Source organism: Fonsecaea pedrosoi (assembly GCF_000835455.1).
Source record: "Fonsecaea pedrosoi CBS 271.37 unplaced genomic scaffold supercont1.2, whole genome shotgun sequence".
Taxonomy (NCBI): Eukaryota; Fungi; Ascomycota; class Eurotiomycetes; order Chaetothyriales; family Herpotrichiellaceae; genus Fonsecaea; species Fonsecaea pedrosoi.
This window is the reverse complement of record NW_013550614.1, coordinates 35,414-61,042: the sequence shown is the minus strand read 5'-3', so window position 1 is coordinate 61,042 and position 25,629 is coordinate 35,414. Positions and strand designations below refer to the sequence as shown.

The following is a 25,629-nucleotide window of genomic DNA, read 5'->3' as shown; positions in this document are numbered from 1 at the left end:
GGCGGGGTAACGAAAGGAGGAGGAAGAGGAGGAGACGTTGACCATGGAAGATAAAGCTGACCAGTTCCTGACCTATATATTAGGCTGAAGGAGCTTTGTGTGACATCTCTTGCTTTACACATCACATCAGACGGTTCCAGCGCTGATCTTCGTTGAATGTGACACTCCTGTGGGCAGCAGCTACGCAATCTCCCACACAGAACCCCCCTTTGCCTTGTCTGATCATGGGTTTGTTCACGGAGCTCCCAGAGGAATTCAAGGAGGTGGACGTGATCATTGTCGGAGGTAAGTTATTTTTTCCTCGACAGTGCTTCTCATCGGTAATCGCGTCGCACGATAGGGGGAACGGCGGGATGTGTGCTCTCTTCTCGTCTTGCCGAAGCAGACCCAAGCCTTTCAATTCTCGTTATCGAGCTGGGTATGAACAACTACAATGTGCCCCAAGTCGTCCAGCCCGCCCTCTTCCCGCTGAATCTTGACCCCGGCAGCAAATACACCCTTTTCTGGAAAGGCAATAGGGCACCACAGCTGGCAGATAGGGAGCCTATTGTGCCTTCCGGGAACACTTTGGGTGGTGGCAGTTCTATAAACTGGATGGTCTACACTCGGGCTCAAAGATCTGACTTGGAGTCATGGAAGACGCCCGGGTGGTCGTCCAAAGAGCTGTTGCCATTCCTGAAAAAGGTAGAGGCTGGCCTCCAATTGCGTTACAAACCTTTCTGATTGTTTTACCAGTTCGAAACCTACCATGGCCGAGGTGAAAAAGAGCTGCATGGCGATAGTGGTCCTATCAACATCTCTAGTGGTACTTTCCGAGCCACCCGAGCCGAGAACGAATTCATTGACGCTGCGGCGAAGATGGGTTACCGTGAGCTGAAGGACTTACAGAACCTTGACTCTAATAATGGTACCGAGCGCTGGCTACGTTACGTTGGCCCAGACGGACGACGCCAGGATGCCGCGCACAGGTTTCTTCACCCAAAGCTGCAGAGCGGTCACTATCCCAACTTGCACGTCCTCACAGAAAACCAAGTTGTGAGAATCCTTCTGGACGACAACAAAAGAGCGGTTGGAGTGGAGTACAGGCCTAATCCCAAATTCCAAGCTTCTGCTCGCGGGAAGGCTCTGCTGACTGCCCGCGCTTCGAAGCTGGTGATCGTCTCGGCCGGCGCCAATGCTACACCACTGATTCTTGAGCGATCGGGGATTGGCGACTCGAAGATTCTCAAACGCGCCGGGGTTCCTGTTGTCGAGGACCTGCCCGGTGTAGGGAACGATTACCAGGATCATCACCTGACCTTATACACCTACCGAACCAGCTTAAGGCCCACCGAGACGATTAATGCGTTCGCTGACGGGCGACTGAATGTGCAGGAAGAGATCAGGAAGAACAATAAGCAGCTGGGGTGGAACTCGATGGATGCCTCTGGCAAGTTTCGTCCCACCGAGGCTGAAGTCGAAGCGCTCGGGCCCGACTTTAAGAGGGCGTGGGATCGCGACTTCAAGAATTCCCCCGATAGGCCCCTGATGATCATCGCCATGTACTTGAGGTAAGAGGAAGCCATCACCTGTTACATCATGCACTGTTGTACCCTGACACGAACTCAGCTTCTTCGGTGACCATTCCACGTTGCCGGACAACTCCGAGTATGTCTCTATGGCCAACTGGACGGCATATCCCTATTCGCGTGGACATATCCACATCACAGGACCGAATGTCTCTGATCCCATTGACTTTGACGTTGGCTACTTGAAAGACCCCAACGACATTGATGTCAAGAAGCATATATGGGCGTACAAGATCCAGCGCGAGATCTTCCGTCGCATGAACATCTTTCGCGGCGAGTTGGCAGCAGACCACCCCAAATTTCCTCCGGGCTCTAAGGCCGCCGTCGTTGAGAAGGCGGATGGTCCTGTCGCAGACGATGCAAAACGCATCCAGTACACTCCCGAGGACGACAAGGCCATCGAAGAGAATATCCGCAAGATCGTGACTACAACTTGGCACTCATTGGGAACCTGCAAGATGGCACCAAGAGAACAGAAGGGTGTCGTGGATGCCAGCCTGAGCGTGTATGGCACCGAGGGCTTGAAGCTCGCGGATCTGAGCATTGTGCCTGAGAATGTGGGCGCAAACACGAATAACACTGCTCTGTTGGTTGGAGAGAAGGCAGCTGACATCATCATCCGAGAATTGGGTCTAGGTGGGAAAATCAGGGGACGCGATGCCGGGGGATACTCGAGAGAGAACCTCAATATTGCCCGACTTTGAGAGAAGGTGGCAAGGTACCTCATTCCGGAAATGAAGTTAAACAGGAATTTATCGCGTTCCGATAACGAAGTAACGGAAAATGAAACCCCCTGGGGGAGAAATCCGCTTTCTACCGCTATATATGAAGCAAAAAGTCCCATCAACATGCATGCATCTCGTCACACGAAGATTGTGGTCTCGTGTATTCTTGAAACTCCCTCATACCTGTAGCATTACTTGTAGCAGACGCCGATTTAGCTAGGCGTTTGGAGTGTTCGCATTTTGGAGCGTCCGGGTTTCTCGTCTGGGCGCCAAAAATGATCGGTCTATCTCGACCTACTAGGTTCGGTACCATCTCCGTGGAGTTTCGAGGGACAGGGTCTTCCCACCTACCGGTCCCGCACATTCCGACTCGTCTAAGTCATCGATTGAAACAAGCTTTGTATAGCAGATTAATCCCGTACTGAGTAAATTGGGAGGAACTTGATTCGTAGAGGAAGGATTCCAGCAAGCAGGGCGAGGCGGGAGAGGTTGAATGGGGGCCAGCCAGGTCAGCCCAGACACACTGACTACCATGTACATCTCGTAAACCCCGCATTTTATTTTGCCTCAGAAATCCCATCATCCCATCATCTCTGAAGAACCTCGGGCTAAACCCGCTGATTGCCTCTATCGTCTCCGTGTCCGATCGCAACAGAAGTGTCCGACTTTCGACTGTGACGGTGGATACGTCGACACAATTACTGCCATAACTTCGCTGTGCATTCTGCATCAAACCAACTCTTATCTGATGGGCCGCTCAAGCTCGACAACAACAATAGCAGCGCCGCGGCAGAACCGACGTCAATGCTCGCGAGCATGTCTCTCATGCAGAAAGAGGAAAATCAAGGTCTGTGCCCGTTACTGTTTTTCTCGACATCCCCTAGTCTCTGGGTATCTGATCTAAAATATAGTGTGACGATTGTCGCCCTCGATGCACCAATTGTGATCTCTATGGTTCAGAGTGTGTCTTTACCGAGGACGGCCGCCGGTGAGTAGCACTGAGTCCTACAGTAACCCCTCAAGACGCATGCAGCACAGCTGAACCCAGATAGACACAGAAATAGAGCTAATGCCGTCGGCATTCAGGAGGACTTCGCATCTGTGCCACCTAGCCGTGGACGACCAAGTCCTCGCTCGAGGTTGAGATCAACCCGACAAGGCTCAGAAGAGGAAGAAGAAGAAGAAGCAGACAGAGCACCTCCCCGGCAACAAGAAAATGGCGCCGGTATCAAGTCGCCGGCGGACCATCCCCATCCGCGCTCCAACTCGGCGAGAATCAACCTTGTATCGCCACAACTCCTGACCGACGACTTCAGCTATTGGGTTAGTATCGCAGAAGGCCATTCTTTGCCGGACACGAATGGGCACAATCGAGAGTCGGAGGGGGGTGTGGATCTCAGGCCTTCACTTGCTCCTTCTGACCATGCTGTTGCCAATATCAGACCCAGTATACAACGAGTTTCTGAGCATCTGGCAACCCCCTCCCCTGCTTCTCCTCAGGTACTTGTTGAAGCGCACCAGACCTCACCGCAACGCAGCATACTAGCTTCTCCCAGCAGAACCCAAAGGCTAGAGGCTGACGGACCTGACGTTTCCGCCATCTTCAAGTTCGAGCGACATTCTTCAAACCTAGCCAACCGTGCTGGTCGTTTGTTGGCCACAGATGAAGGACAACCTCGTTTCTACGGTGCAGCCAGCAGCCTTTCTTTGGCCCCAAATGGGAACTTCCCTTTGTTTACGCCATTGATCCGGACGGTCCGTGTCCATGGCGCTACTGCCCTGGAACAAAATCGCCTTGCATGGCCCGGAGACGTCCGCTATGAGAGCTACCTCCTGGAACAGTTTTTCAGATATCACAACCCGTATTTCCAAGAGGTAGATAAAGGCACTTTCTTTATGGAGAAAGCAAAATATGACCAGGGACAAAGGAGCCATTTATACTCGCCAACTCTTTATAATGCAATGTGCGCATAATCCTACCATCTCATCTAGCGTCCGGCATCTGCTAATACCATTCATTGTCAATAGCCTGGCGATAGGAGCTCTATACTCGAGCGAATATCGTCCTGAGATTGGCAGTGAAGTCTCGAGATTCTTCGCTCGTCGGGCAGAAGTGCTCCTTGATCTCGAACTAGACTGTCCCCAGACGTCGACTTTACAAGCCATATTGCTCCTGAGCAGTTATGAGGCTGCAAGCACGCGTGATTCGCGAGGTAATTTGCCCGACTGCACATATTGTCCAGATACATTGACTAATCAGCCACTGTAGGGTGGATTTACATAGGTACAGATACCATTTCAACAACTGCTTCTCCTCAACTAAATCTGATATCAATCGATAGGTATGGCGGTACAATTGATCACAGATCTTGGGATTCATCGCCATTCTCAAGGCGACGAAACTAGTCGCCCAGTCGTTGGAAGCCAATCTGCCTCCTCAACTTTCCCAGGGCATTTATTCTGGGCCTGTTATGCGTATGACATGTGAGTTTCTATACCAGAGCCATTCCCTCAGATATCCCTACATCATGGGCTTCCTGTATTCCTCCTTACAAGACGATGCTAATTCGTGGGATCAACAGACTATGGTGCCTTGAGAAAGGAAGACATTCTGTCATGGAGCAGCTCAGACGAACTTCTTCTGCCATGAACATCATGACGGATCTCGGAGTGCACCATTATTTGAGATCACCTTCGGCACTGGAGTCGAATGGTTATACGGAGAACGTGGTTTCTCTCACGAGGCTGTACCTCTGTCAGCTGCTTCAGATCGAGGGAAGGTTATCTGCTCATCTGTACGTAACTCGACCCTCTACTTGCTCCTCTTCTTGTCTCTCGAACCCATATGGTCGAACCCTGCTCATCATGGACGCAGCTTCGACGAAGATTCTCGTCCACTCGACTCCGACATCCCTTTCTGGCAACAAATGACAGAGGAGTTATTTCAATGGCGGCATTCTCTTCCGCCTCCGTTGAAGATCAGCGACTCAAGTGGAGAACCTGAACCCAGAGACGAAGTGTATGCGCAAGAAGTCATCTTTCTGAAGTTTGTGCACCCATCACCAGCATATCAACTATCCTAATGGCTAACCTAACCGCGTAGTATGCTGTTTCACGAAATAATCATTCTCCTCAACCGCCCGTTCACCTCTCAAATTGTGACTTCTTCACCAGTGGGCTCGGCCACGATAGCTCCAAGGTCTGCCTTCGATTCAACAATCACCGACGTCCACACAACGGCAGGAAAATACTGCTTTGACTCGGCTTCTAGAATAATCGCCTTGCTGATGTTGTTTAAACGCCATTACGGCCTGCATAACGTCCACCTGCACATGGTCCACAGCACTGTCACAGCCGGAGTGATGCATGCATATTTTTCGGTGTTTTGCCCTGACAAATGCTCGTCGCAGGGCAGCACGCCGTGTGAAGAGAGTAGGGGGACGGCACAACAGTCGCTGCGACTCAGTATCCGAGCGTTGGCTGAAATGGGCCAGACATTCGATAGCGCCACCAGAGGCATGGAGCTCGTGACTAGCTTGGGCCAGACCTGGCAACACCAAAGACGAATGGAAAATTCTGCGAAATGAGTGTCTCGGGGCCATGCATCATGATATTGGTAGTTGGCAACCTCTAGCTTTTACCAAGAAGACCCTCAACAACTCGACCTTTACTCTGAACTATGGTGCAATATCATTAGGTAAAGGTGAATGATCGACTTGTCATCTCCCTGAATACTCTGTCCTCGATTTATCCATCGCACCCTTACATCTTACAGCTTCGTCTGCTTCAAGACGGATCTCGCCTCTTCCGCCGAAGCCCGGGCAGCGCTCGCAAGGAATGTGGAGTCGGCTTGGAAGACAATCAGACTGAAGCCCAAGGACAAATTGCGCTTCATCTGCTCGATCGATCCCGTGTAGATGCCGACGGGCTTGTTGGCCTTCTTCCCGGCCGCAGCAATGGCGCTCAACGCATCGAGAAAGCGCTGCTCTGTTCCATCTCCACCAGGTAGGCCCAGCGAGCAGCGCAGATCAAAGGGCCCAACAAATGCACCTGTGACGCCTTCAGTGGCAAGGATAGCATCGGCATTCTTCACGCCCTCGGCAGATTCGATCATGGGCAGCACTGCAAGTCCTGGGGCGATCGTGTTGAAATATTGCCCAGGCGTCCTATCGAAGGTTGGATCAGCGAAGGGGGCATAGGACGGGCCATAGCTGCGTTGGCCAAGGGGTGGGTAGCGGGCCTTTTGGACAATTTGGCGCACGTCGTCTGGCGTATTGACCATGGGGACTACGATGCCGGCTGCACCACTGTCGAGAGCCCATTTGATCCACTCCACTCCATGGGAAGGCACACGGACGAGGGGCTTACAGGTCCCCTTGGACGATGAGCCTATTGCCTGGACAATGTGCGTTGCTTCGAGCGCCGATGTTGGGGCGTGCTCCATGTCGATTATCACAGTGTCATAGCCGGAAATGCCAATGATATGTGCGGACAACGTTGAGGTCAGGTTGACAAAAGTTCCCAGCAGGGTGCCATTGGCGCGTAGAATATCGGCCAAGGAAGACATACTGCAGGTAGAGTGCTAAGCTGAGTCGACGCAGGTCTGTGAGTTGGTGGTGCTGGGAATGGGGCATCCGTCTTGTGTGCAGATGGGGGTTCTTGTATAAAACGATACTCCGTTATAGAACGAGACTCCGCATTCGGTTCTCCGTCCAAAACACCTCATGTAAGATGGTGGACCAAGTGTTCCCCAGCCATCCCCCGCCTGGAGAAGTCCAGAGACCCAGGAGAGACGGGTTTCCCCTCGGTACACGCGGGTGGCGGGCCACAAGGCTGAGCGAGGCTCGTGATATTTTTCCGTGGAAATGAAGTAATACGTGGCGGAAGATGGAATCCGAGCACACCCAGGTGACCACGAGACAAGCTCCTGGTGCCGACCGAATGTCTAGAATGCTTGGTCCGACCTCCCACATCGTCGCCTTTTTTGCTTAGCAATAATCCTTCGTGCTTGTCCTCGTGGTTCTCCACCAAATCCCCAGGCTACCGGCTCAGTGCCTTCGGTGTGGATGTTGCCATTGCCCGAAGCGGGGTTGGATCTTGACGTCCTTGTTTGCCTTGAGTCCCGAAGACAACTTGCCTTTTCTTTCTCCCTGGCACATTGTTCAATTTGTCATACACACTCATATCGGGCCATCTGAAAAAGACAGCGTTCCTTTCTTGGTCTGGTCTATCGAGCCGGGAGGAGAATGCCTTCCTTGACCATAACGGAAACCCAGGGCCCTGTCCGTCCTCTCAAGCGGCGTATGAACAATGAGAAGTCTGCTACCATAACCAAAAAGCAATGTCTCGATACGAAAGGATCATCTGCCGCTGCACTGGGCGCGAACAACCCCACTGGCGCAACACCAACTTTGCCTGCTTTCGTCAAACCATTACCGTCAACCATGCTTCAACGTGAGAAGATGTTCTTGTTTGAACAGGATGCTTTAACGATTCCATCCTTCGACTGCGCCAGACAGCTTGTTCGGAGCTATTGCCACTCTGTGCATCCGTACATGCCCCTACTTGACTGCGACGAGCTGATCGCACTCTTCGAATCTGACATCATACAGAAATCTAGTGAGCAGGAACAGGAAGGACCCTATAGCCTTCTGCTGCTGCAGGCGGTTTTCTTCAGTGGAAGCGCGGTATGCACCCCCAACCCCCTTTGCCCCTAATATCTTGTCGGACTTGTAGGCTAAACAAGAGACAACTCTGTACAGTTTGTCGACCTGGCAACGATCCGTGCTATGGGGTTTGAGACTCGACAGGCGGCTCGGGAAGCGCTCTACGCACGGGCAATGTTACTGTATGACTTCAAGTATGAGCAGGATCTCGTCACCACCTTACAGACACTTCTCCTGTTCACGCACTGGGTAGAACACCCCGAAGATGACCGGTATACGTGGTTCTGGATGAGTGCCGCGACATCGTTGGTGCAAAGCTTGGACTTACCCAACTTGATCCAAAGACTGCCTTCAACAGCCAGGCAGGCCAAACTCCTCAGGAGAATATGGTGGGCGTGTTTCATGCGCGAAACCATACTCGCCTTAACGTTACGCTATCCTCGCAAGAGCGACTATGCCGACATGCCCCTTGACATGCTCCGCCTCGACGACTTTGACTTCGGAGAGGCTAGGCAGTTAAACGTGGACCGCAAGACAAATGACCTTATGGCTGTCGAGCTGGCCAAGCTCTGCCTTTGCATCAACCGCATTCTTTCCATTCAATCATCTCTTGCCGTTTGGTCGAACCATCCGATATTGAAATGGTCTCCCCAAGCTCTGCAGATGGACCCAGGCACCCTTTTGATACACGAGATGAATGTTTGCGAATCCTGGCTCTCGGAATGGCAGAGCAGTCTACCTCAGGAGCTCGCAACCCCTCTGCTGGATGATCAGACGCTCGAGGAACACGAGTATGGGGCCTCAATGGTGAACCGCATAGCCCTCCGGCTCGGCTACAATCTCGCTGTCATGGCTTTGTTTCGCCCGCATATTCATCCGTCGTCTCGAGACACTATGCTTCCTCGACTTGGAGACCCAGCGCTGAGGGCAAGGGCGTCTACTAAGCTGCATGATACCGCAGAGGATACCTCGCGAATCGCAGCAGCCTTGGTTCGGGCTAATCTAACAAAGTATCTTCCTTCTTACACGTAGGTGGTGATCCACCCAACCCTCTGGTTGAAGAATCCTTCTCTGATTCCCCCAACAGGATTACCGTCTTCTTTTCCGCCCTCATCTTTCAACATATCGAGTCCAAAACATGCGGGCCCGAGCAACTACCTGTTTTGCGAAGCAATTTTGACCATTGCAAACACGTAGCAATGCAGCTGGGAACTAGATATCAGCACGCCGTCTCTTTCATGCGAGCTCTTGAGCCAGAGCTGGTCAAGCACTCGCAGGACGCCTCGCCACAGTATTTATCACATGCATTCGAGGGTGAAGAAGTGTTGGGTGCAAGCTGGACTGACATGAAGTCTCCGACACGCCCGAGAATCACCACGGCGACTCAACGAAGATCCAAGTCTGGTTCCGAGCTCTTCGAAACCTTGCCGCCGATAGTGCAAGCCCCAGTAACGATGGGGCCTTGGGTCGGTTTAGGAGGTCAGGAATCATCGGGAGCAAATTCAAGCGTGCCCCAACTGGAGGCTCAAGAGATACAGGTCCATGATCACCACATGTCAGAGCAAGCCCATTCAGATATTGACATCGTCGTGCGTGGACAGCACAATTCCACAACGTGGCCAAGATCAGAGCCCAGAATCGATCGGGGCTTGTCCGACGTCGCGTTCCCAGGGCCTGTCGCAGCGACCACCGCCTTGCAGAACTCAGGCAACGCGTTTATGTATCCTGAAACGCTCTTCAGTGACGCCGACTCTGGGATGATTGACGCTATCAACAAAGATTTCCCCAGTCCGTGGGCCGTTCCCTGGGCAGATCTCTGGGCAGCTGAGGATCCCGAATTCTCTCTTGAACTGGACATGCACCGCTTTCCTATCCCTTAGCCTCCACGACCGAAAAGTTGGTAAGCCCTGAGCACGAGAAAAGCAATCACCGCTGCGGAGAGCAGGATCGTCAGATTCCACAATTGATTTGCTTCAAAGTCGAGACTCTCAGATCCTGGGAGATTCATGTCGCCAAATATCTTCGAAACCACGTCAGGCTCTGTCGCTCCTCCTTAGTTAATGCCTTTCGTAATGCCGTTGCACTCAGCGATATCACCTTCATTTTCATGCCACTCTGTCGTCACTGGGAAACAAACTATCATTAATCACATACCCAACCAACGTACACGCCTCGTCTCTCTCAAGTAGACCGCAGTCGAAAATCCTACGGCTGTTCCAGTTCCCGCAGACATCCTTTTCGGAGTCTAGCCGGACGTCTTCTCTTCTGTCGCCTCGATGTGCTGAGCCTCTACCCTCAACTCTTTCCCAGTGAATCCGTGCTCCTTGTCGATCACTGCCACCTCGGTTTGAAGGGTGCTCAGGTCGATATCACGCTGATACACCGCGATGCGATCACCGTCCTGGATGAATGTCAGACACGCATTTATAACAATTTGGTTTGTAATTCTGATATGAAAGGAATACTTTGAAATGATGTGGAACAAGACTTGGATGGTGAAGCAGCGAATACAGAACTGTCTGGGATAACTTACACCAAATATCGCGCCCACCTCTTCCAAGGCGAGACCTCTTGTGTTGGGGAAGAAAAGCCAGATAACAACAACTGAGATAGCGTTCAGGACGATGAAGACGATATAGTAACCCCACTTGATATTACTGCCTCAATGTCAGCGTCTGGCTCTTGTGCGGTGATCACCACACCACCTTCACATCCACACGACGAGATGATGACTGCGTCACTTACGCGAAAGCCGTCGGTGCGGCCTCGGTCCATATAATATTGAACAGAGCCTGTGTCGCCAGGGCTATGGTGTAGCCCTTTGCACGGTATGGCGTAGGAAACACCTCTCCCACCCACGTAAAGAGCAATCCGTCGATGAAGCAGCCGAAGAAGGCGCCGAAAAGAAAGATGGACGCCACGCCCAAACGTAGCACTGAGTCGGTACCATTGTCTAACGAAGTTGCCACGATGATAGCCTCGACGAGGAGACAGCAGGTCACGCCCACGAAGCCGGTGATTGAATATCCCGGTCGATTGAATCGATCAATGATAAAAATGCCGATGACGTTGCCGCCCCAGTTCAATGTTGCCCAGCCGCCTTGATATATAAGCTGTTTATCGGAGGAGAAGCCAAGCAGGCTGTACAGGAGCGGACCATAGTCTGTGAGATGGTCAGGTCAGCTCACCTCAGGTGATTCAGGCAGAGGGCTGTGAGGTTTGAGAGCCCAAACTTCGTATGGAATACAGGTGAGATAACAATGTCGACTGAGATATAGTAACATGATAGATGCTGCTAGCCTCGCGGTATGTGGTCGGGGTCGATACTTACTAACAACAACATTCACCCCCGATGTCGCGGTCATTGCTGGCCACACAATTCCAAACGCCGTCCGTAATGTCATCGGGCGGGTCGAGATCATTGACTTCCAAGAGAGGTCAAGGTTGGCGTCAACGGCGGCCTGCCTAGAGATTTGATAGTACTCGACATCGGCAAAAGAGTCGTCTTTATCGACTGGTGATCGATGCAGGCGGCGTAGTAGCGCATGAGCTTCTGGATGACGATCTTTCATTATAAGCCACCGGGGGCTTTCAGGGAGCCATATGAAGAGAATGATGCAGATGACAGGGACGACCATGCCGAGAGCTGGAGAATAGATGCGATGATCAGCAGGGGTTTCCTTCTTCGTCGTACTCGATGTATAGCCCCTACCTAAAATTGGGCGGAACGCAAGAACCTTTCCAGTGTAGAAAGAGAAGCCGTATCCGATCCAGTTGGCCGCAACGTATCCCAGCCCAAGCGTGATTGCAATGATCTGCATAAGAGTGCCTCGCTGGCGAGGGGGAACGAGTTCGGACAGCCACATGGGCGTGACGCATAATGTAATGTATCCACTGCAGACCGAGATACCAAGAGAGTCAGCTTTCATTTCTTGTACATATATCTGCCCTCTTCTGTCCAAAGCAGACTCTGCATCCACTTTTGCAGATAGCCAGATGGGACAGGTAGAGAACCATCTCACAAGGATGAAAGTTTCAGGAGAGGAGACTGACGCAAATCCCGCTATAAACCGACCAACAATAAACATTGCTATGTGAACCGAACCTGTCTGAATGGCCTGGGCGATAACGAGGCCGACCTGAGCTTGTACAGACGCGTTTTTCCGGCCCCAACGGTCAGCGGCGTAGGAGGCGTAGATGGTGCCGAAGACACCGCCTGCGTAGTACAGTCCGTTTGTGGCACCAAACAGCTGAGTGGCGTTGCTGGCTGTAATGAGGTTCATGTACTGTAGGAAAGATGGCTGGCCACCCACGGTGCCAATGACGGCGCCGGTATAACCGTAGGCCAGAAACGAAAGCGATAAGCCGATGGACACAAGGAGAGTATATTGGTTGTAATGACGGACAGGAGGCTCTGCTGATGTGAGTCCATCATGATTGGTGGTCTTGTGAACCATTGTGAGGGATATCCTTGCAGCGCAAGAGTTGGGTCTTGATGAGGAAGAAGATTAGGATAAAGGGCATATTTATGGACGCAGAAAGGACTCGGAGGTACTTGTACTCAGGTATCTACATACATGCATATCACTGGACTCAAATATAACCACACCGTTTGTGGTATAGCCATACTGACTACCCCGTGGGGTGTACCAATGTTAATCCACTTGTGAGCCGAAAAGTCCACGGTCTTGGGTCAGAGTAATGGTTCTGGAAAACTCCGGGGAGTTTTGTCTGTACAACATGTCCGTGGATTTCTCACCTACTCCATCTTCTTCCTCCCGCTTTTCGAAGAGCTAGGCCTGAATTGAGTTGAGGCCTTGGGCGGATGCGTCAACATTCTCTGGGCTCGACTCCAAGACGGGGACATTTTATTTTCCAGGAGCGTGATGATTGGTACAACAACATCTGGTCCTATGTTTTGACTGGACTGAAAGGCTCCGGTGTATAGCCCTCTAAATTGGCATAGCCTGTCCGTTTCATTGTATTCGCATCTGTACCGTGTTAGAGGGTTCACACACTATATTTCCAGACATACCTTCAGCAAGTTCCAGCATATAGGTCCCAAAGCTCTTCATCAAGATGCTGACATTCTCCTTGATCCCCATGTTGATAGGTTGCTGATCTTTTCCCACCTGTCCAATCTGTGTGCCCGCCGTGATCGTCGTCAGAGCGAAATTGTACTGGTCTATCTGTTGCTCGATTGCTCCAGTCACCTGTCCCCGCAGGATTTCTTTCGCTAGGCTGAATTCTTGAGCCGCGGGACGTCCTAATCCGACACCATCCACTGTGCTCAAAGCTGCAACCATCCCTTGTACTGTACGAAGCCCTCCCGTCACGTAAAGCTTCGTATCGTGCAGCTTGATCATCTCCGCAAACTCCAGAAAAAACCCCTCTCTTCTCCTTGTGCTTGCTTGCTTGCCCTCGAGCGGTCCGAAATTCTCATATGTACCACCACTCAACTCGACCCAATCAAACTTGGCCTCTTCCAATAGGGTACAGAGTTCGACAGCCTCAGATGGAGTAAATCCTTGGTCCTGGAATTCAACACTGTTGATTTTGATCCCCAAGAGGAACTTGGGTAATTTTCCACGGATAGCATCTGCGATCTGCAAAATAATGCGAGCTCTGTTCCTTAGTCCACCCCCATACTGATCCGTTCGTTTGTTGGTGGTCTTTGAGAGGAACTGGGCCAAGAAATAGCCGTGAGCTCCATGAAGCTGGATACCATCAAAGCCTGCAGCTTGGAGGTATTGAGCTGCATGTACAAAGGCGTCGATAACTGCATCAATGGCTTCTTGCGACGCTGGTCTTGGTTTTGCAAATGACCTGCCCATGGTAGTTTGCAGTTGGATGTCGCTTGCGGATATTGGATTTGCTTGAAGTCGGATGTCGGTTTGTCGGCCTGGATGACTCACTTGACCAGAAATCAGACTGCCCTGTTTTTTGGCCTGGGATGCCAATTCTTTCCATGCTTCAAACCTTGGCCCTTCAAGCGGTGCGTCTGGGGGGATGATGAGGTTTCCGGGTGACTCCAGCTGGTCGTACGCAACCATGATGTTCCCTGTTAGTATATGCCCCCAACCGCCCTCTCCCCATCTTTGATAGACTTTGATGACCTCCCTGGATGGAATTCCACGCGCCAAAAGATTCGTCGGGTCCCATGAAGAGATCTGTTCGCTCATGGCCGCTTTGAGGAATCGGTTACTTGCTGTTTGCCCCGAATAATTATAGGTGATGGGTGACCCAAGTGGCGCAGGGTCGACCACTGCAGAAGGTATACGCGAGAAAACCATAATCGACTAGAGAGCTATGAGACTGACCTGACTGAGTGAAGGACACATCGAACAGTGGCAAGGTCTTTATAGTTGACCTTCGCCACGAACCAGAAGTCGACTCCCACTATGCCAGTTCCGATTCCGAGCCTCCTGATTCGCTGGAACTACATTATTCCGTGCCAGAACACCTTATCCAGACCCCGATTGCATCTGTGGCTCACATCAGCCACTGAATTTATATCCGTCCGGAAGTAAATGTGGACCTTGCAAATACACGTCCTTGATTCTCGGCACTAGAACAGCCGTTGATAACATAAGCCTACGCGGCAACATCATCAATGACAACAACAGGCCTGGAGACCTCGCCCGCCAATCACAAACAAGCAATTATCTCGTAAAAGAGTCAGGCACCGGGTGGTGCCAATGTGCGCAGTAAAGTACCTGAATAATCCTGGCAAAGTCCCTTTCTCATGACCTCAATAGGTTACCCGAGGCTGTAATAGGGACCACAAGGATAGTTTGTGGAGTTATTCCTACTACGGATGTTGACCACTCCTCAGTCCCTCCCGTTTCCCCTGTTGCACTCGCATTCCCCGCGCCAGAATACTTAGCAAGTTTGAAATCAGATTTCCTGCATGTGTATTGCCTTCGAATTCGACATTGACCATTCAGTGGTGCACCAACGAACGGACTTCTTCTGAAGTCTAATATCAATGATGGGAGGCGCCATCAATTACCTGAAAAGGAGGCGAACAAAGGCGCCGACCAATGGGGCCGCGCAGGATTCAAAGTTGGTTCCCTCCCTATGCGGCAGTTTGCCTGCAGACTTACGAGTCAATGGCTGGTCTTGCTGTTCGCCCAGGTGTTGTTCGAGGCGAACCGTTTGAGACCCATGGACCCAGACGTGCGGCATGCTAATCGAGTTTGGCCAGGAAACTTCGGAATCGCCTATCCCAAAAAGCCTTCCGCGAAAGATATATGTGACGGAACTCGAAAAACGGCTTCAGATCGCCGAAAAGCCAGATACATCCCGAATGGTGGCGCTTGAGGAAGAAAATCGCGTTTTGCGCGATCAGCTGCTGGAGTGTCGCAAGAAGCTTCGGAGCACCCAGGCGACTTTAGAGGGTGCATCCGCCGACATCACAGGCGTACTTTACGAGAAGGTATTCTCAGCACCTTGAATCAACATCTCAACTTCCTGCTTTGTTTCCGCTAACCAGCTCGACGGGGTAGCCATCACCTACAGCAGATTGCTTAAGGCTAGGCTCAGACGTCGACAAGTCGGAGCTTGATGTGCCAAGAGATGGAGAAGCGGATAAATGTATCGAGGATTCTGTCTACTCTCGTAGACTGGACTTCGGTTGCGATGTCCAACAGGTCGATAGCTCACTTATATCACCGACAACAGACATAACGTTGCCGCAAACTGACAACCGTATATCGGACCTTGGACCGGTAGAGATCATCCGCCGCAATGAGGACCCGACTACCCTTCCGGATATTTCTTCCACACTGTTCCCAGACCTGCTTCATGATCTCACATCTTCCGGGAATGGGTTTGGCTGCTTTCAGCAAACAGACTCGGGGAAAGAGGTCTGTTTGGTAAACCGATCATCCGCAAATACCGAATTCCATCTCAACAGCTACGAAGCAATACTCTCCGGAGCCAACTCATCATACTCTGCTTACATTATCGCGTTCGAATCCTGTATCAAGAGAAAATGGAATGAAATGAAATATCAGCTGTACGATGACATGGATAGGTGAGTTACATGCTTGATGGGCTGCGGCTTGAGCCTTTCCTTTGCATATGGGCCGACTGGACAACAGCCTTCGCTCCTCTGTAGACCTCATGTTGTCAGCATTGGTATGCTCGATGTGGCCGCTAATAATGAGCTTCTATACCTATACGGGTGCTCACATCCGACTTGGAGAGCTGACTTTGCGGCGGATCAACGCAAGCCTAGAGACGTCCGCCGATCTCGACCTATCTTACCGACCGAGTCTCCTTCAACAGTCGAGCTTACACGCTGCGATCATCGACTGCATAACGTTTCCATCTCTAAGAGATCGGATTCTAATTGCGTATACGGACGAGCACCTGGACCGCTTAGTCTGCGCCATTGGTGACTCCTACGTTATCCAAGTCGATCTATCGAAACTAGTCGAGGCTTCATTCCAAAGCTGGGATATACAGGGCTATGGGATCTTCAGACTGCCGCAGCTTCGCAAAGTGCATCGAGAGAGGATAGCCCTTTCCCTTCGACGCTGACTGATATCAACATAGAAGAGTACACTGACCCTCCAACTTGGCAATCGATCAACAACAAGTTCAAAAAATACTGCCTATCGATATCAAGATCACTCTCCCTACACGTCAATGGCTTCGAAAATGTTTCAACTGAGTGATGAAATAATTCATTATTAGCTAGACCGACATTCGTTCTTATCACCTTGCCGAAAGCGATCGGATGTAGGATCTCGCGTACTTCCATCCCCCATCCCAAGATGTCGATGCTATGCCGCAACCTCGTGCAGTATCGCGAATCAAAGAATAGCCAATGCAGCATACCCGAGGAACACAGCCAAACCAACAGAGTCTGTCTTCAGCGGTACGGCGGCACCAGAATAGGTAGCAGTAGCAATGCTTCCTGTGGCAGATACGGTGCTCGAACTAGCCGCTTCCGTGCTGGTGGCATTTGTGACTGGCCATGCAGGGACACCATCTCCATCAGTGCCATTCAGCGGTTGCGCAAAGCCTTTATAAGGGTTCATCACGCTGTCAATAAGCACAATAACTCCTCCAGAGGAAAAGAGGTTGACGGAACTGACGCCGGCATTGTTGATGAACCACTCCTCGTCGGGTGTTTGCGTGAAGGTGACAGTCTCACCCGTCAGCGTAGTCACTTGGGTGCCATTGGCCCAGTCGTCGAAAAGTAAGATCTGCTCGCAAGCGTGGTATTTGAGCACCTCCGTCAAATTGTCCTTGCTGAGTTGCGAGAGGGCATCCTCCACAAGGGACCAGCCTGAGTCATAAGGAACAAAGTATGTGGCGTCATGGAGTGAGTTGAACTGTTCCGTTAGTCCGATACTATCAAGAGCCGCAACGAACGAAGTCCCGTTGAAGTCGTCCGCAACCGCGACCTCACTAAAGATCTGCGGAACTGATAGTACACTGTCGATGATGTAGATCCATCCCTGGGCAAAGGAGAGGGGAGTCACACCAGCACTGGAGTCGTTGTAGTCTCCACTGAGGAATGTGGTCACATTGTCATCGTCATCGTAGTAACCAGCTATAAATTGGCCACCCGATACATTTGTGAGGGTGTCGGAAGTCAAGAGGGTGTGAGCGACAAAGTAGTCTGAGATGTTATTGTATCCTCCATTGATTGTGTGATACAGTAAGAGATTGGTAAGGTAGTCGTCCCCGGCGTCCGAGGCTGCTTGTCCCTGAGAAGAATTTAGCCACAGGGCAATGGCTGTGTCATTCGGGGCGAGGAAGGTGAGATTCGTCTTCCCAGATATGGCTTCCAAGAATCCTGGGGATTGAGAAACAACTTGGCCAAGGGTGGAAGTCCCGTCAGTAGTGTTGAGAACAGTGGCCAGATCTGGTGAGCTTTGGCCCAGGGTGGCCCCAGCGAGCGTGGTGAGGGTGGCCAATATTTCGAGCAACATCGCAGTGAAGGCTAGATTGTCAACAACAAATCCGTAATGTTTGGCCCAGCATAGGATAGAAAAGGAGATGAGACCTCGGCAGAGGAAATAGTTTGACCACTGACCAGAATGCCACTGGCAGGATTCATATACAGCCAGAGTTCGGCAACGTCGCCGATATTTGGTTCTGGTCAGTGGTCCCGGCGACCCTACTTGAGCCTATCGAGGACTTCGACCTCGAATGAACGCAGGAAAATGGTGGCTGTTGCGCGAAGATCTTTCCATTAACAGCAAAGATCGCGTCATTTGCGCGAGAAAAGTGGTATTTAGACCAAAATATGGTAGGGCCATGGCGTCTTTGGGCAGACGACGGGTATCGCGGAAAACTTGTGTAGGAGCTATACTCCTGCGTTCATTTTGACTTGCCCTGTTGTGGACAAGGCGCGTAGAGAGCAGGTTTGCAGCAACTGGTAGTGTCTATAGAAAAACGTAATGCGTCACCAGAGAGTGGGAGGCTCTGAGTCCAGGGCCTGTCCACGCCGATAGCGGAGAACTCGTCAAGAAGCTCTTGTGAAGTTGGCCCAGCGCGCTTGTGGGCGGTTGAGTGAATGGAGAGTGTGAAGAGTAGCATCTAGCCGGAATAGTAGAGGAAGCGAATGGTCTGATGATCTTAGAATTTTTGATGTGTCGATTCAGCCCCCGAGATCCCTGGATCAATGGCACTATAGTCAACTATGTGAATCTGTTAGTCTACTAGCACAGTGGGTCAGGGTAGTGTAACCGCTTTTCCCTAGAAAGCCTTGGCTTTACTTTCCTAAGTTTTACCTCCAGTTTGACAAGCTTAGTTCAAAGCTTGAATCCCCATCATCTTCCATCGTCCAAGCGGTTCCAGGTCGCAGCTGTGGAAGCGATCGGCAGACCGCGCGGCTCCGTTGACCCCACGAGCACCGACATCGGGTGCAAATTCCAAGGATCCTGATCCTGTAATACCCTAGCACTTACAGTAGTGCTGGCTGAGCGGTTTGATCAGATAACTGATTATCAGATATGATTAGCCAGCATACAATCGATTAGATAAGATTATTCGAACTTGGACTAGGGGGTTTCACTACATCCTTGCGCTTGGTCCGAGACGTGGGATTCACCTACCCTAGGCCAGGGAAGCCTTTGAGTAAAGCATTCCAAGATGTTTACAGGCATATGAGTGTTCTTCTTGGTTCGAATGACCCGCACTTCATTCGGCTGGAGATGACCGGTGAACGTATTGTTCCCCCAAGCACCCACACACCATCAGATCTCTCTGCCACCTCAGCAGGGTCAGTGCCATACGAAAAAAAAAAAAACGAACAGCGTGTGAAAGCCAGTGTCTTCTAGGTTTTCCAACCCGACATCATTTCCACTTGCTACCATATCTTCCGTCAAATAATACTCCCCGGTTTGGATGCCTTCACGCCCCTCCCTAACGGACGCCTCGCGCTCACATTCACCACGTACCGTCCAGCGAAAGTCACCTTAGGTACGACTTGAGCACTATTCCACTCTTCGCACGTAGACTGAGCGTACAGAGCTCTCGAAGGCAGCGCTTTCCGTTTAAAGTCAACCGTCAAACTTAGACAGCCATTGAATTCGTGATCTGGACCATGGTCCTTACACATGGGAGCTCATGCGAGGATGATGATGCGTTTCGGCATCTTTTTTAGTGGCCACAATCATTCCACAGACCTGCATATTCCGTTAAGACCCAGGATTAGCTCTAGTCCTCGCTTACATGGATTTTCCGACCATAGAACGCCCGCGGTCTAGAGCAAACTTTTCTCCGTGCAGAATACTTCACGCAAGCCTGAGCACGCACACCGGTGCGTCGACCATGCTCAGAGATGCAGATACCCTCTTCCCGAACAAGCTAACTGACCGATATCGGTCATACGACAATGTTTAGCGCATCTAGATAGCTCTAGCGCAGTGCGAGTATCATGTTTGTGGTTGAGAAGTGATGACTTTTGGATTGAATTCCAAGAGTTAGTAAGAGATTGCGTTCCATTACACCAAGCTTGACAAAGCTTGACACATTGAAGCCATCCTTAGTGAGTTTCTTGCCACTACTGGTGCATGATTGACGTCAAATCTTACCGAAACAAAAGGTGAATGGTATACAAGAGAGTCTCGAAATGGTGGAAAGCTCGCTTCCGCCATGAACTCAAGTTTCATACGGTTGTCTACTGGCCCACCTTTACCAGGATGGTTTCTCGGTCTTCTTCTCATTTAGGTGCGTCTTAACCATTAGACTCGGTCTAGGAAAAAAGGTCAGTCACAATACTAGCATGTGAGTGGCACGATCAGGTCTCGGGCATATCTCAGCTTCTTCCTGTACAACCTTTCAAGCTACCACAAATCAGATAGAGTTAGCTCAATATGCGTTCCAACGCGCGTGGAGGGCCAACACGCCCTTTATTGCACATGTAGTTCCACCCCCGGAATGGCAGTCTTATATGGGACTGTAAGTCCTTCAAATCTATTACAGTGCATATTTCTCGATCACTTCTTCAGTTCCAGTGGTTTCTTCCCAGCCCTGCGGAAGTCTACGTTCAAAATGAAACTGTTAACAACCTTTCTGGCACTGGTAGGTATAGCATTTGGAACGGTTGACAAGTGGACTGGCTGCTTCCAGGGAGTTGAGACGGCTGTGGATTATCTCACTTTCAATTTAACTAATCCTACCGACTACTATGGCAACCTATGCACCAACAAAGTGTACACAATCTCAATGTACGCAGCTGCCAAGCTCTATTGCAGCATCAGAGAGATCCAAGCCGGATACGACTATTTTAATCAGGAATGCCAGGAATACGGCGAGGGACTGACTTTGGTTCCGTACTCCGACATCGAGCCACTGCTTACCGATGAATACATGAAGTCTCTCACTGTCGCCGACTATAACGATTATGAAAAGGGTACGGTCTTCAACGGGCCCGTGCTGATAACCCGCTCTTATTGGAAAACCGCCAGAGACACTTGGGTAATCGTGCTCTGTTCGCCATATGTTTGTCGAGGGCTAACAATAAGACAGGTTGACTTCGACATTGAAACTGCAGAATATCCGCATGCTTACGGGTGTGTTACTCTCTTTTACCTCTTTGGATACTGGCTAACTATCTATAGCTGGGCAATGTATGGCTTCTGGGGAGGAATACTACTGATCGGCATCATAAATCGTCTCATCACTTCTTTCTTCCAGTCTCGACGCTTAAAGGCTATGGACGATGTTGAAGAAGGGCAAAACTCCTCCGTAAAGCGTCGGGATGAACTTCCTGGATTCATCAAATTCGTCTATGATTGGATCAGGGCAAATTTGATTATTCCCGCCGCATTCGGTTCACACCATTCTCGCCCAGTACTTTGGATGACCATTCCAACCCGTATGGAGACGATAATTATTGTGACTTTCTATGTTATGAACTTTATCTTATGCTGTGTCGGCTACAAGATCTTTAACCCTAATCTCTAGTACGTCCCCCAAACCCCTTCGTTTTTGCATACGTTACTAAACAATTGTCTTCAAGTTATTCGAACGGTCAGCAAGGCTGGCGCTATATAGCCGACCGTACTGGTATCATCTCATATGCTTGCTTGCCTTGGCTATGGATGTTTGCTGGAAGAAACAATATCTTCTTATGGCTGACTGGCTGGAGCTTTGCCACTTTCAATATATTTCATCGCCACATTGCTCGATGGGCGACCTTATGTGCAATTGTTCATTCGATCAATTGGTCAGTCTTGGAGGGAGAATGTATGTTATGTCCACGTCTTTCTGACTTTTGAATCGTTCCTGACGATGGCCCACAGTTGGCTATTTTGCCGAGTCATGGACAGAACAGTACTGGTATATGGGAGGCATGGTAAGCTCCTTGATATCTCGCCGACACCAATGGTGTTTCTAAACTAATTTATTATATAGGCTACCATTACGATGAGCCTACTGGTCTTTTTCTCATTCATGTGGTTCCGAGTGAAGTCATATGAGGTCTTTCTTCTGATCCATATATCACTTTCGGTGGTGACACTTGTTGGCTTATATTAGTATGTGCTACTCCTCCCTTACCACCGTGTTTCCTTTCCTGACACTAACATATTAGCCACACCATCATATTCGATGGTGAATACAATCCGTATCTATGGCCACCCATAGCAATTTGGAGCTTTGATCGAGCGGCTCGCTTATTTCGATGGGTATACTGTAACCTTCACATGAAGTCTTCACACTCCCTCATGACTACTAAAGCCTCGATCACGTACAGTCAGCGGGGCGACTTTATTCGACTTGAGCTTATACCGGGGTCTACCCTCCTCCAACCCGGCCCTGGACAGCATTACTTCCTGTATCAGCCGATAAAATGGAAAGGGTGGGAAAATCACCCATTCACTTTGGCCGGATATGAGCGGATCGATGACACTGAGGAAGCTCAGACTGTTGCCGGCATGGAACAACTGAACAGCGCTGCAGAGAAAGAGATCCCGAGCAACACTGAAGGCTCGTCTTCTCGTCATTCCTCGGACATAGGCCAACCTCTGCCTCATGGCCAGCGAACCGTGTCCAATGCTTCTGGTGGCAAGCAGAAACTTACCTTTCTTATACGTCCTTTTAGCAGCTGGACTCGACGTCTTCGTGAGGAATGTCTCAAGTCTCCCACTGGCATCATTACGCCGCACATCTTTCTTGAAGGCCCATACGGAGAGAAGAGCCCGTTACATACTTTTGAGCACGTCGTTTTCATCGTTGGTGGGACCGGCATCTCCGGTGCACTGCCGTATATGCAAGATCATGCAAAGCGTGTGGCCCTCGATGCTAGACAGCAATCAGGCGCAGCCGAAGGAAAAGTCTCTTCGCTCACCAGGAACATCACGTTTGTCTGGTCGACCAAACAAACATCCATGATCAAAGACATTGTCGCGCAAGATTTGCAGCCGTACATCGGGCGTGACGACGTTCATCTCCATCTCCATGCCACCTCTTGCGGAAATGGCCGGCTTACTTCCGTGGACGCGGCTAACAGCGGTAATGAGGACCTCGAGATTATCCTGCCTACCAATGCTAGTACTACCAACATCGACATCGCCTACGGCCGACCTAACATACAAGGAACGATACTAGGTGTGATTGATAAAATGAACGACACTGACACAGTAGGCAGAAGAATTGCCATTCTCACTTGCGGACCCGCTGGCATGGCCGATGAGGCGAGAGCTGCAGTACACATGGCTCTAAAGCAAGGCAAACGCGGCGTCGAATATATTGAAGAGACCTTTGGGTAAGCCTATTTTTTACTTCTCCTCGGTGCATCCATTATTGCTCCTAGCTCACCATCTTTTCAGATGGTAATATAGTCTTGTATCACAAGACAGGACAGCCCTCGTCAGCAAGTAACCAAGCTTGTAATAAGTAATCCAGGCCGTCATCGCAAGCATCCAACTTGAGGACAATTTATAGAGATATAGCTTGACGAGCTGTAGTCAATACTCTTCATCTATGTCCCTTCAATCATGACTAGTATGGCTTTTCAATGCCGTTTCCGCGCGTTGTCTTCTTTCTCCAGGCAGGTGTTACGTGCACACCTGTACTTCAGCTTGAATCTATACCGCTACTAGTCTCTACCTTAGGCCGTTGTATGTCATAATCACTTTATGGTCATGACGCGGATTCCTCCAGGTGACCTCTTTCTCTATTGCGGCCGCGAACCAGTCACACACTTTTTCCGGACCACTAAAAGAGACAGGGTTACTAGGAATCGATTCTAATGGGCATTCCATAACTACAACTACAGTAATATTATAATAGGGGGATCTATAGGCTGGCACGTAATTAGTGGAATTTACCTATATAATGTATAGGAAAACATTCCTACCTCCTAATTAGCTAGGTCTCGGACACTCTATCCTTCTTCTACCCCTTAAGGTTAACGTTCTCCGTTAGATATTTTTCTTTTATTATAGGTATTTATATATTATTTTTCTTCCTCTATCTAACGTAGGTCTTCCTATCTCTATAGCTAGTCGCGTTATTAAGATATCGAAGTCTAAAAATACCCTATCTCGAGGCGTTAAAGCGTATACCGCTAAGTATTATCTACACTAAATACTAAAGTAGTCTAGTCTAGCTAGCGTAATAATTCATCTATTAGTTTACTTATAGCGTAATAATTCATCTATTAGTTTACTTATAGCGTAATAATTCATCTATTAGTCCGCTTATAGCGTAATAATTTATCTATTAGTTTATTTATAGCGTAACCCCCTCTAAGCGCGCTCTAGGTAGCTCCCTATTTTATTTACTACGTACCCTCCTATACTTAATCTACATTTAAATAGCGGACTCGATATATTATATAGTATTATTAACCCTAACTATAGAATAAATCTATTCTATATCCTAATCTCTTTAATAAAATAAATAAATATATAGGTAAACGTAGGATATCTAGGTATTTAAATAATAAACGCTCCGCGATACTAAACTTATAATATTAATACTATATTAAGTATATATCGAGATATATACGGTAACTATACTTAACTTTAATACTTAAATAAACTAATAAAAAAGATTAGGAGAACTTACTATCCTCCCTAACCTTAACGAGATACTTAAGAAACCTACCTAAAAGAGAAAATTAAATAGCGCGAATAGATATAACTATAGTCGTACGAAGAGAAAGTATACTAGTAAAAATTAATATACCGTAACTTCCTCGCCCTCCGAGAAAACTAAGTCGATACCTATTTTCGTATTTATATATCTATTATTAAACCGTCTAAAGAGATTTAAATACCTCTATTATATATACTAGGAAATCCCTAGGTATCTCTATTACTATCGCTCGTTAAAATACTTATCTAGGCCCTCGCGCTTAAGAGGAGGAGATATAGGAACCTTAGACTTACTACGTTAAGGCGTTACTTAAGGCCTAGGCCCTCGCGCTTAAGAGGAGGGGGTATAGGAACCTTAGGGCCTAGGCCCTCGCGCTTAAGAGGAGGGGGTATAAGAACCTTAGACTCGCTATACTAAGGCGTTACTTAGGGTATAGGCCCTCGCGCTTAAGAGAAGGGGGTATAGAAACCTTAGACTTACTATATTAAGGCGTTACTTAGAGCCTATAACATCGCCCTAAACCTCCCTTTCCGTAATATAGGCGAGTTAATAGTATTAGCGTAGAGAGCGATCTATACGTCGATAACGGTTATACGCCTCTATAAAATCCTATATAGTATATTTAAGGATATATACCTTAAATTAGGAGACTAAAGACTATAGTCCTTTTATTATAAGGTATCGAAACTAGATAAGTCTAAATACTACTACGTTATAAAGAAGTAGGTAGTTAATAATAATAAGAACGCTAAAAATAGAGGTAATATATAACCTTCGAAAACTAAATAAGATTTAAAAGAAGATTTATTTAAGTCGGTTTATATACGAAGTATTCTAAGAGATTATACTTAAATATTAAGTTCTAGAGTTAAATATTAAGGTAGATATAGAATAGATCTAATCGTTATCTTAGTTAACGAATCTATTTTATATCTACCTTAATATCTATAGAGAAGAAATATTATACTCTCCGTAAAATTAAGTTTAATATTATCGTAATCTTAAAAGTAAAGACGCTACGAGAATTCGCGAGATTAAGAGACGCTAAAAAGGTACTTAGGCGAGAGTTCGCGAGGTTAAGAGACGCTAAAAAGGTAC

General features: G+C 49.2%; 9 protein-coding genes across 9 annotated transcripts; 5 read left to right on the top strand and 4 right to left on the bottom strand.

The window, feature by feature from the left end:
- Positions 1-224: 224 nt before the first annotated feature.
- Z517_01985 (uncharacterized protein) lies at positions 225-2,272 on the top strand (the record flags this gene model as incomplete). The annotated part of the gene is made up of 4 exons (XM_013431096.1): positions 225-285; positions 341-684; positions 736-1,550; positions 1,609-2,272. 4 exons carry the CDS (start codon positions 225-227, stop codon positions 2,270-2,272), a joined length of 1,884 nt encoding a protein of 627 aa, XP_013286550.1.
- An 837-nt stretch (positions 2,273-3,109) lies between these two features.
- Z517_01984 (uncharacterized protein) lies at positions 3,110-5,880 on the top strand (the record flags this gene model as incomplete). The annotated part of the gene is made up of 8 exons (XM_013431095.1): positions 3,110-3,281; positions 3,342-4,257; positions 4,322-4,506; positions 4,563-4,577; positions 4,636-4,777; positions 4,876-5,088; positions 5,169-5,339; positions 5,397-5,880. The coding sequence occupies 8 exons, from the start codon at positions 3,110-3,112 to the stop codon at positions 5,878-5,880; spliced, it is 2,298 nt and encodes a 765-aa protein (XP_013286549.1).
- A 182-nt stretch (positions 5,881-6,062) lies between these two features.
- Z517_01983 (uncharacterized protein) lies at positions 6,063-6,860 on the bottom strand (the record flags this gene model as incomplete). The annotated part of the gene is made up of 1 exon (XM_013431094.1): positions 6,063-6,860. One exon carries the CDS (start codon positions 6,858-6,860, stop codon positions 6,063-6,065), a length of 798 nt encoding a protein of 265 aa, XP_013286548.1.
- Positions 6,861-7,539: 679 nt separating this feature from the next.
- Positions 7,540-9,839, top strand: Z517_01982 (uncharacterized protein; the record flags this gene model as incomplete). Its single annotated transcript, XM_013431093.1, has 3 exons — positions 7,540-7,980; positions 8,056-8,987; positions 9,047-9,839. 3 exons carry the CDS (start codon positions 7,540-7,542, stop codon positions 9,837-9,839), a joined length of 2,166 nt encoding a protein of 721 aa, XP_013286547.1.
- A 365-nt stretch (positions 9,840-10,204) lies between these two features.
- On the bottom strand, positions 10,205-12,416 carry Z517_01981 (uncharacterized protein; the record flags this gene model as incomplete). The annotated part of the gene is made up of 5 exons (XM_013431092.1): positions 10,205-10,360; positions 10,493-10,616; positions 10,705-11,122; positions 11,291-11,605; positions 11,672-12,416. 5 exons carry the CDS (start codon positions 12,414-12,416, stop codon positions 10,205-10,207), a joined length of 1,758 nt encoding a protein of 585 aa, XP_013286546.1.
- A 454-nt stretch (positions 12,417-12,870) lies between these two features.
- On the bottom strand, positions 12,871-14,252 carry Z517_01980 (uncharacterized protein; the record flags this gene model as incomplete). Its single annotated transcript, XM_013431091.1, has 2 exons — positions 12,871-12,950; positions 12,995-14,252. The coding sequence occupies 2 exons, from the start codon at positions 14,250-14,252 to the stop codon at positions 12,871-12,873; spliced, it is 1,338 nt and encodes a 445-aa protein (XP_013286545.1).
- Positions 14,253-15,145: 893 nt separating this feature from the next.
- On the top strand, positions 15,146-16,506 carry Z517_01979 (uncharacterized protein; the record flags this gene model as incomplete). Its single annotated transcript, XM_013431090.1, has 3 exons — positions 15,146-15,397; positions 15,468-15,997; positions 16,065-16,506. The coding sequence occupies 3 exons, from the start codon at positions 15,146-15,148 to the stop codon at positions 16,504-16,506; spliced, it is 1,224 nt and encodes a 407-aa protein (XP_013286544.1).
- A 275-nt stretch (positions 16,507-16,781) lies between these two features.
- Positions 16,782-17,909, bottom strand: Z517_01978 (uncharacterized protein; the record flags this gene model as incomplete). Its single annotated transcript, XM_013431089.1, has 1 exon — positions 16,782-17,909. One exon carries the CDS (start codon positions 17,907-17,909, stop codon positions 16,782-16,784), a length of 1,128 nt encoding a protein of 375 aa, XP_013286543.1.
- A 2,569-nt stretch (positions 17,910-20,478) lies between these two features.
- Positions 20,479-23,198, top strand: Z517_01977 (uncharacterized protein; the record flags this gene model as incomplete). Its single annotated transcript, XM_013431088.1, has 7 exons — positions 20,479-20,904; positions 20,956-20,999; positions 21,048-21,392; positions 21,449-21,675; positions 21,732-21,784; positions 21,844-21,965; positions 22,022-23,198. The coding sequence occupies 7 exons, from the start codon at positions 20,479-20,481 to the stop codon at positions 23,196-23,198; spliced, it is 2,394 nt and encodes a 797-aa protein (XP_013286542.1).
- Between the last annotated feature and the right edge of the window lie 2,431 nt (positions 23,199-25,629).